General features: G+C 40.1%; 1 protein-coding gene across 1 annotated transcript in view; it reads left to right on the top strand.

The window, feature by feature from the left end:
• Positions 1–10,780, top strand: part of OSBPL11 (oxysterol binding protein like 11) — a 27,408-nt gene that overhangs the window by 7,059 nt on the left and 9,569 nt on the right. Inside the window, exons 5-8 of the mRNA XM_009290991.1 lie at positions 1,179–1,380; positions 4,837–4,982; positions 7,013–7,153; positions 9,164–9,662. Of these exons, the coding sequence (XP_009289266.1) occupies positions 1,179–1,380; positions 4,837–4,982; positions 7,013–7,153; positions 9,164–9,662 (988 nt within the window). The remainder of the gene's footprint in view (positions 1–1,178; positions 1,381–4,836; positions 4,983–7,012; positions 7,154–9,163; positions 9,663–10,780) is intronic.

Genomic DNA, 10,780 nt, shown 5'->3' on the forward strand with positions numbered 1-10,780 from the left:
GTGAGCGAGCGGCTGTCTGGTGCTCAGTTGCCAACTGAGGTTAAACCACGACAGGTACTTAAAAAAAAAATCAGTAAGATACTGCTAGGATTGGTGAATTAAAAAACTAAGCAGTGTCATAACAGTTAAACGCATGAATGCACCTCAGATTCTTTAAAGAAATTCTTCTTCTGCTCTGGTAAATCAATCTGTTCTTACATTTAACTTAGCTGCCAGAACATGTAACGATCGCAGAGTAGTGCTTTCCAGTTACATTAGTGTCTTTTGTTGTACCTCCCCAGAAAAGGGACTAGCATGTATAGAGATTTGCCCTCATCCCCATGATTCAAAATCAAGCAATATTTTGCTTCTGTGAGTACAAGGAGGAAAGTACGTGGGTTTTTGGAAGTCCACAGTGTGCTGCTTGATGCCTGGTGTGCTTTGCCGCTGTACCTCTGGGCAAAGCGGGCAAATGTGCTGTTGCAGGTTCTGTGATGTAGGGGTGCTCTGTGTCAGAAGGAAGGAAGAAAGGAGCTTGGGGGAGGAGAGGGACAACCACACCAGGAAAGCTGTAACTTGAACGCATAATGAAGGGGAAAATCCTGCTGCTTTTTCTTTCCCCTTCGCAAAGTAAACAGTGAGATGGTGATCCTAAGTGTGGTGGCAGTGCAGACAATAAACGAGAATCGTGTATGGTTTGAGCCAAACTGAGTGATACAGGTAATTTCCTTTAAAGTGCTGGATCTCTTCTTCTAGGGATTGAAAAGATCTCGATACCCATGGATAGTACCTCATAGATCCTCCTCCAGGCTGTGCAGAGCACAGAGCCTAATTACTCCTCACACAGAGTGTGTGGGGTGTTTTTCCCCCCTGTCCCTATCAACCAAGCATGAAAGTGTTTGGTATTTACTGCAGCAAGTATCACGTTCAAATTCCTCTCTGCTTTTTTTTTGAAGTCACTTTGATATTCTTTTGCTTGTTAATAAGGTGCCATGTATTGCCGTGGGAATTTCATCATGCATTTAATGACTCTTTAGTAGCTGCATCAAGAAAAAAAAAGTACAGTTAACTGTACATAATCTATTACCTTTTAGTTTTATTATCATCATAAAATCATTTGGGATCCTCTGTGTGCACAGCTAAACACGTACCACACAACACACTTCCATTACCTGATAAATGACTGTTTTGTTTGACAGATGATGTCTCAGGCTGAGGGCCAGCAGAGAGACTTGATCAGGAGCATAGAATGCCTTCCTGTCTCCGGTCACCTTACATCCTTGGATCAAGACCTATTAATGCTGAAAGCAACTTCCATGGCAACCATGAACTGCTTAAATGACTGTTTCCATATTCTCCAGTTACAACATGCTTCTCAACAAAAGGGATCCTTACCAGCAGGTGGGTATAGATGCTCACAAAGAGCAGAACCCTATAATGAATATGAATCCTTTCCTTCTTGCAAAAATACTTGTTGCAGTAAATCCAGTTTCACGTGGGTAGAGAAAATTGCTGGCTGCCTGGTTTCTTGTGAGTTTTTTCCTTTTTTTTTTTTTCTGTATTTCAGTTCAAAATTTCATTTTAAAAATGAAAAACTGGGTGCCACCTCTTGAAATCTTTGTCTGAACTCCAAAGTTACTCACACTGAAAGAACTGTGAATTTTTTTAACTATTGATGCATAACTGTGGGAGGTACACATCAGAAGTCTTTGTTTGGCATTTTCGTGTGTGTGCTACTAAGGTGTGTTTTTTGTTTTGGTGTTTTTTTTTTTTTTTACCCATTATTGTGCCTGGGGAGATAAATAGGGCCCAATGAGCACCACTGTAATAATTTTTGAAGAAGATAGGGGTGGTTTTTGATGAGTGTTTTTGTTTTTTAAATTTTTAAACTATGCAAGGAAAAGCTCAGTCCATCTGACTGCTGTTCAGTTGGTAGCTGCCTATTAATGGCCAAATCTAAAAACATTGCTTGAAGATGTCCAGATCTTGAAGATTTCTGGTGATATCGTAGAGAGAAGGATAGAGAGGGGAGGAGCAGCAGGTTGGATGATGCATTACTGGGGCCAGAGTTAAAAACAGACCATTAAAAGAATGCGTGCACCTTTCTGCAGCCTTCCACTCTCCCACTGGTGTGGCCTTTCTAGAGACACCATAATACAGTTGTTCCTTTCAAGGATTGTGAAGAAATTTTTTTTTTTTTTTTAAGTCTATTTAGCTGGGATTTCCCCTCCACACTCAGGAGGGATACTTATCCTTCTGGTTCAACCAGTGGAGTCTTTTTGTTAGGCTTCAGAAGTTGATATAGAAAGGCAAAGGGTTGTGGCTGAATTCAAATGCTGCAAGAGATGCTTCTATATTTATGTGTAGGAAAATATAAAATGATTCAGGGAAAAAAATCTTGAACACAGACTGTTATATCTAATAAAATATATACAAGCACTATTAATCTTCCTAGAATCATAAAGGCAGGTCAGCATACTTCAGCTCGATACGAGTGAGATGTGGCAAGAAGTGATGATGAAGAGGAGACTTGTCTAACAGAACATAAATTTAAACACAAGGTGGAAAAAAGTATTTCCAGGTCTGGTAAAGTGGTACTTGACTGCTAAGAATGTGTTGGGCAAGTACTTGTCAGGCTTAAAAAACAAGTATTAGAAATTATGTAAGAGTGCCAGTTTGCTATAAATTGTTCAAAGAAAAAAACCCCAAAAAACAGAAGAGTGAAAATACTGCCCCAACTGCATCAAGGTATACTACAAATCACAGACTTAAAGATGAACAGGAAAGTTGCAGCTATTGACTTGAATTTAGGAAAAGTTAAAAGTGGTGAAATAATGTACTGAATTTAAAAAAAAAAAGTACTTCTTTATCATAAAGGTGAATTGCAACAACAACTTGCAACTCTTGAAGAAAAATGTTGAAAGTGAAGACTATAGATTTGGAGAGGTCTGTGTTGTAGCAGAGGGGAAGTACTGACAACTGTTTAAAAAAAATGGGTGAGGACTTTTAGGGGAGGAGGAGATCACAAGTAAAGAGGATAGCTTGTGCTACCTGAAATAGTCAAGAGCAGGTTTGAATATGATTTTCCAGTTGAAGAGAAGTATTGGTGTGGTATCCTGTCCACTCACAAAGATGGTCTCTTCTCCCAAGTAACTAGCGATAGGACGAGAGGAAATGGCCTCAAGTTGCGCCAGGGGAGGTTTAGATTGGATGTAAGGAAAAATTTCTTTACTGAAAGAGTGGTGAAACATTGGAACAGGCTGCCCAGGGAAGTGGTTGAGTCCCCATCCCTGGAGGTATTTAAAAGACGGGCAGATGAGGCACTTAAGGACATGGTTTAGTGGGTGGTGGTGTTGGGTCGACGGTTGGACTCGATCTTAGAGGTCTTTTCCAACCTCAATGATTCTATGATTCTATGATTAAAAGACAACTGGTAGCTCAAATCACTTTAAAAAAAAAACTCTTATTTAACAGCGAAAATTAAACAGAACTTAATAATAAATAAGGTTATTTTAGAAGTAGCTGGTAGCGAGTATAAAAGGGAGGCTACTTGTTAAATTCAAGCTAATATAGAGGCAGGGGCTGGGGGTTAAAAGCAGCCCCAAAAATGGCCTCAAACATGCAATTAGAGATTATTGTGTTGAAAGTTACAGCTCAGAAAGCAGGTACTGTTCATGAAGAGGTCTTAAAGATGAGTAAAACCTTTTCAAAAAGGTAAGCGTGACAGTGACATTCTGAGCGTCTTATTTTTTGACTTGTTTGAAACTTCTGTTTAATAGGTTAAACTGCTGAGGGATTCTCATTTCTCACTATGTAATGGATTAGTGAGTAATAGACTTGATGAGAATAAACTATCTTGCTGGGGAAAAAGTTGTCTGGTCCCATTAGCGAAGCTGGACTTCTTTCCCGCCCCAGTATTTTCCTGGTGGAAATGCTGCTGTTTATCTGAATTAAGCTTACTCTGCCTGTTGTGGTTGAGGATGTGACCTAGTTCCAGGTAACAGATGTCTAGAAATAAGGGATTGTGTATCTTATAGGAAGAGACAAGAGCCGCCTAGGTGTAGGTTCCTAAGCACAGGAAACTGCTGTGTGTTGGTAGAAATTCAGTCTTCCTAATAATGTCTGTGTTTGCAACCCAGCCAAGATGGTTTGTCAGTTTGTGTATTCTTCAGTAAAAACTGATTGGAGTCATCTGTACATTTATTAGCCTTTGAAAAAGAATGGAACATTTGTATTATTAATGAGGAACCCGATCCGTTCCGATAAACTAGCTGGGAGTAACTAGAGATGCTGGAATCATTGAGTGGGTAATAGCTTTCCAAGCCCTGCAGTGTTTTGTTTTTTCTTTTGAGCAACTATTATTTATTCAGCAGTGTGTGCTTGCCGCCTTTGCAGTGGAGAAAAGACAAGTACCCTCTCCAGAGAAAACAGTGGCAACAAAACTTTTTCTGCTTTAGCTCTTTTTAGTCTAGAACTGAGCTGGGTTTGAGAAGCTGGTAAGTGGTGGGCTTTTTTTTTTTTTGGTACCAGTTAAAGAAAATTGTAAGGGTTACTTAACCATTCCCATAATAGTGGGTTCTTCCTGTAGGTCTGATTACACCTTTCATGACACCAACTAGTTTCTCCAGCCCAAGTTGCATGTATTACAGCTCGCCAATCGCAGTGTTTGTGCTAATGATCACTGAAGGTGGTGTCTCATTGCACCACCTTTGTTTAGTGGCTGCTGAAGAGATTGGCTGCAGGAGGAACAGGCTGCTTTCAGCTTATTCCTTAAAAAATAGCTCTTTTGTGAAAACTGCTATTTACTGACCTTCCAGAGGATGAGCAAGTTTCAGCGCAAACTTTCTTTTGCTTCAGGAACGACAATCAGTTGGTTGGAACCGAAGATATCTCTGGCAAACCACTTCAAAAATGGAGCGGCTCAGAATTTCCCAGCAGAGATAAACAAGCCAGCATCTGTCAGAGAAGAGCAGTCCATTGCGGAGCCCTGCCAGCTAACAAGGGTAAGGTAATGTGAACATCCCGTTTCTGTGGGGAATTATTTTGAGGAATATCTGTACACGTTTCAATCGTATTATGTGAAAAATGATTTAATGACAATTCTTCTCATGCTTTTTGATTAGCTGTGTTGGAGGGAGGGTGAGTGCAGTTGCAGTAAGTGAAACTTTCTGCCTTGCTTTTTCAATAAATTTTTGTTGCTTTCTGTAACTAGCTGTCAAGCGGAGGGAACCAACTGGGATGGTAATGCAAGGTGTTGTTTCAGTATTCCCTTGCATTTTGATCTAAAACAACTGGAAATTGAAGTGCAAAAAACCTAACTGGAATTCATGACACTCTCAAAATGGGCCCAAGAAGTGCTGCCTAAGTAGATGAGACACAAAATTGCTGGTCTCCAGCTATTGAATCTCCTCGTCTTTCTTTTCTAGCTCTTGCTGTGTCTGTTTTTCTTAATCTGAGCAACTCCCATCACTTGACTTCAGGATGGCTTAATGTATTTGAAATACAGCTACAGTCTGTATTATTATAACTGACAAAATTGATTTGAAGTGCAAAATACTAAAGTAAAAAAAAGCAGGGATTATGATAAAGAACATGTTTTCCTAACTAAGCTAGAAAATCATAATTACATTCTTCTTATACTAGTTGGTTTCACACAGTTGTTTGGATGAGACTGTATCATTGCAAAAAGATAATGTGCTGTTGTATGTCTCTACAACAGCACTGTGATACCTTATAGCAAAATCGAAATGGAAAAGATTTTTTTCATTTGCTATAATTTATAGATTTTTAAATGGATCCAAGTAGTTGCTACTAAGTTTAAGAAAAAAGAAAACATGAAACAAACCAGAAGCTTTCAAATAAATCCCTTAATTCCTTCCTTCTTCTAATAATTAAGTGAGTTACAGTTCAAGTGCTTAATGTATATCACCGTCTGTATTTGGGATATGACTAGTCTTATCACTCCCCATAGATATTTCCAGCTCCCTTATTTAGGATAGCAGAACAGCGTAGCATCCTTGGAAATAAGTCACGTGTGATACTGCAGTTTTCATCAGGGTTTGAGCTCTGCGTGAGGGCTTGGCCCCCTATTTTTGGTGGTTGAGTGTTCATAAATTTGCCTTGAGCTAGGGCAGCTGGTCCAGGACAAAGGGCTTTGCTTAGGCAGACGCATATTGCTGCCCTCCTGTGGCATTCAGTGCCTCTCCCCTCTGCATCTGCCTCCCTCCAGCTGTTTGCCCCGGGACGATGCTGCTCAGAGCCCTAGGAATACCACCATCCCTTCCACCTGAAGCGTTTGACTTTCTGCTTGTGGGGTGGTGGTTGTTAAAATGGTGCTAATATAATTTCTGCTAGTCTGTCTGGGTGCTTTAGTTATACTAACAGACAACCAGCGTGGGTGGTGTTTGTATGTGTGTGTGTTTGTTGTTTTTACAAAACTACTCCAAGTTACTTTTCCTTTTTCCTTTACTGTTGCGTATGGGCACTAGCAGCACCATTGATAATGCTTGTGAAGACTAGCCTGTAGATAAGTTAATTGCTTGCCATCGGGCATGACAGTAAGCAAGTAACTAGGAACTACCATTTGCTACAGCCTTTGGAGTAATGATGGCAACACTGGAAAGCCTGAAGTAGTGTGAAGGTGGAGGGGTGTTATTGAGGTGGTTGGAATTTCTGCTAGCATTTGCTTCACTATTTTTGTGTGTGTTAGATGCTTGCCATTCTGTTAGCTCACAAAACTTACAGGAAAACAGGTCATATTTGCTTTTAAGCTTTTTTCCCCTCACCCGTGTGAGAGATGGTGAGAAAACTTAGCCTGAATCCTCTAGATTAAATCTGCACTGAGTTATCTTAATGTCCCTTTAAATTCTTCAACTGTTGTTTATCTTGGGGGTAGAATCCATTGTGTAGCTTTCTGCAGGGGTTTTTTTAGTCTTTTTTTCATACATGGGCAGTTAAATACAGGATGGAGTCCTTTTTGGACATTGTCTTGGAGGTCACATCTTTGAGCTGATGTTTATGGCTCTTATCCCAGGAACCTGAAGAAATAAATCCAGATGAGGAGCTGGAGGATATCTGTGATGATAAAGAAGATGATCTAGGAGCGGTAGAAGAACAGCGCAGTGTTATCTTGCATCTCTTGTCTCAGCTGAAACTCGGCATGGACTTAACAAGAGTAAGTAACTGAAGTGTGAAGACTGCAGTAAAAGTGAAGTGCCATTTTAAACTCCTGTATTGAACAATATTGAGTTTAAGATGAAGTTGTGGCCTGTAGCAACTTCAGGTCCCAAGATCTGATGTCCCAGGACATCGCAGGTTTTAAGTGAAACATGCTAAGGGAGTGGATTTTCTTTAATGCAACTGGCCATATTTTTTCTATTATATTCTCTCTGTGTTTTCTACCATGTTTTTGTTGGCTTTCCTGTAACAGCCTGTTTTCTTTCCTGCATTTGCACCTTACTCTTTCCATGCTGTTTTCTACAGCCTTCTTATGTTTTCGTCTTTTCTGCTTTCCTTCCATGATCTTTTTTCTCACTTGATAATGCTTTTACACACAACTCGCATAACCCTACACCTGTATTCGTGCTGCTTCTGAAAAGACGTTTTCTTTTGGTTCCCCATTATCTATCCCCAGACGTCTGTTTACACCTCTCTGTCCTGTTCTCATTTCTGTTTCCTGCTTACTATAGTGCGAGAGACAAAGTTATACTGGCGAAAAGTGGGTTTGACACTTCAGTGCAGATCTCAAAAGCAATCAGCTTTGAAAAATTAATGCTCAGTTGCTACTAGACAACTTGGGCAGTAACTCTGAGGAAAATTGGGCTGCTACCAGCTTATGTTCAATTCACTTCTGTAAAGACTTCTTACCATAAGCACTAGACACTTCTAAAGAAAAAATGGATTTTTATGGTCGCATAGAATGAGGAAAACACTCTCTTTCTTGGAGTTATGGATTATAATTATTTTTTTTTCAAGCTATGTTTTTTTTAAGCACTAGCTACTTGGCCGCTAGAAACACTTGTGTCATGGAGCTTACATTTCACAATTCAGGGGGGAAAAAAAAAGGTGGTATGAACAGGACCTGCTGCCTGTCAGCCAAACTTAACCCTGCTGCTTAATCAGGAATTCATTAAGTCATTATTTCACTTATATTGAAGATTGGATTTGGTCTATCTTTTTCTCTTAGTTGGAACAAATTCACAACTGGGAGACAGACTTGTCACTTTTGGCTGTGTGTGTAGAATTGTTGTTAGTTCAGAGCAGGCAAAGCATTGAAATGCGACAAGCCTGACTTCAAAACAGGTAATGAAGTTGTTAGAATCGCATTTAACTTAAATATCAGGGTACTGAAGTGAAAAGCAACTTTAATATTCCAGGCTGGTGTTGCAACAACATGGCAAGCGTATTCAGCTTAACTTGTATGTCTATTACGAGTCTTAGGTCTGTGCTCTACCTCTCTGAATGCAGCTGACTTAAATGGACTGTCTTGATTTCATGGTTGAGACACCCTGTGTTGCTCTTTACAACAGTTAGTTATGTGAGGTTAGTTGCCACTACAGGGAAGGAAAAGACTGATACCCGCAGCCTCTTACTCTACAGTATTGCTCTTGGCCCAGCAAAGGACAGGACTGCTGTTTTTTATAGTGGTGAATATAACTGGGGAAGTCTAAGGTCCTCTGCTCAGAGGTACAGGATCAACCTATACTATGTTATTTCTCATGGATGTTTGTCCTAGTTGCTGTGGTGAGAGAGGCTCTGCAGGCTCTCAAGAGCACTGGCATAGCTTGACTGCTTTTCTCTCCATTAGACAAAACCTTTCCTAACCTCTGCTCTGAACCTTCCTTGCTATAGTTTGAGCTCCTTCCTGCTTGTTTTCTCCTCCACAGACATGTGGAACACGTTATCTCTTTGCAGCTCTTTTTTATGTTTTTTGAGGGATGCTCAGTCTCTTTCAACCTCTTTAGTCCTAATAGTACTTACTGGGCTTTTTTCTCCTTGTAAATTGCTTTTCTGGGACCTCTGATCACTGTATTTTGCTCACATTTTAGAAGAGGGACAAGAAAGTTCAGTCTGAAAGTGTGGTGTCCAAAACAGGACAGAATCCTCCACCTGAAAGCTTCCCTTATAAAAATGCCTGTCTCTTTGTTTTACTTACTAGAGCTTTCTGGGTTTTCTCTTATTTCAGGTGGTTCTTCCCACTTTTATTTTAGAGAAGCGGTCGTTGTTGGAGATGTATGCGGACTTCATGTCCCATCCAGATCTCTTCATTGCGATCACAAATGGCACTACCCCTGAGGAGAGGATGATCCGCTTTGTTGAGTATTATCTCACTTCATTTCACGAAGGTCGCAAAGGAGCTATTGCAAAGAAACCATACAATCCAATCATTGGGGAAACATTTCACTGCTCCTGGAGGATGCTGAAGAGCGACATAGCCACTGATGCTGGCGGTAACTTCTCTGCTCACCCCACCTCAGAGCAAGTAACTCTGTCTAAAGATCTGGAAGGCCAAACAGAGCTGGACTACTATACAGTAAAATTTGTAGCTGAGCAAGTGTCCCACCATCCTCCTGTCTCAGGGTTTTACGCTGAATGTGTAGAGAGAAAGATGTGTGTCAATGCCCACGTCTGGACAAAAAGTAAATTCTTAGGAATGTCAATAGGAGTGACAATGGTTGGTGAGGGTAAGTGTAACTTCTGTCCTTTATTCATTTTAGAAAGTTGTTAAAATATTAGTTTGAGAGGAAATTTGATGTTGTATGCCTCTGGCAGAAATACAGACGAACACTGCTCGGTAGTTTTCTTTCAAAGACTTTTCAAAAAAAATTTGCTTGCGGAGATGTCAGCTGCTATTGTGGGTTTTCAGGGTTGTTTTTTTTACATACTTTTGTTTTTCCTCTAATCTGTGATCTGTAAACCTTAATGTACAGTCACTCAGTGATTTCTTACTTTACTGTTCACAAAGTACAGAAGATCAGAAGATACTACAAGTCCTCATTATAAACATCAAGTTTTCATATTGGGGAAAAAAAACCTGGATAGGTTTATGCTTTGCCAAAAATAAGGACTATATTTGGAAATAAAATTTTGACTTTTAAACCAAAGGGCAGTTACTGTAACTGGAAACATTCATAACTATCAGTTTACAAGCATCGGACAAACTAATTTGCACCAGACATTTATTAAATAGAAGTGTTGTTCAATTTGCATATATTGCACTTAGGTATCTTACTATGCAAGTTCTAATTTTAACTACAGAAATTGGATCCTTTAGGGACAGAGAAGGGTAACTGCCCTTAAACTGTACTCTCCCTTTAGTACTAGTATTTACTGCAAGAGATGAGACAGCATTTCCCATTCTGTCCCCCCTGTGTATATTGCCCAGTAACTGGGGATTCCAGGCACTTGCACGTGAACTGCGTACATGACAGGGGAATGAGCATGGCAGGGGATGTGGAAGGCACATCTTGATGCTTTGGCTGTGCCAGGTAATTTCTGAAGTTAATATCTCCTCTAGGGCATTTCTCAAATCATGTCATAACTTTTTAGAATTTCTTATGTTTTTCATACTTACATCAGACGCACAGTGATAATATGCTATAGAGGCACGGGTTGATGCAGGTAGCAGTCAGTTGTCATGCTATGTTCTTGTAACAGCAAGAGGTAGATCTTGTGGGTTGTTGTCCTGGTTTCGGCAGGGATAGAGTTAATTTCCTTCCTAGTAGCTGGTACAGTGCTGTGTTTTGGATTTGGGGTGAGAACAAAGTTGATAACACACCGATGTTTTAGTTGTTGCTAGGTA

The sequence above is a fragment of the Aptenodytes forsteri genome, unplaced genomic scaffold (genome assembly GCF_000699145.1).
Source record: "Aptenodytes forsteri isolate BGI_AS27 unplaced genomic scaffold, ASM69914v1 Scaffold29, whole genome shotgun sequence".
NCBI lineage: Eukaryota > Metazoa > Chordata > Aves > Sphenisciformes > Spheniscidae > Aptenodytes > Aptenodytes forsteri.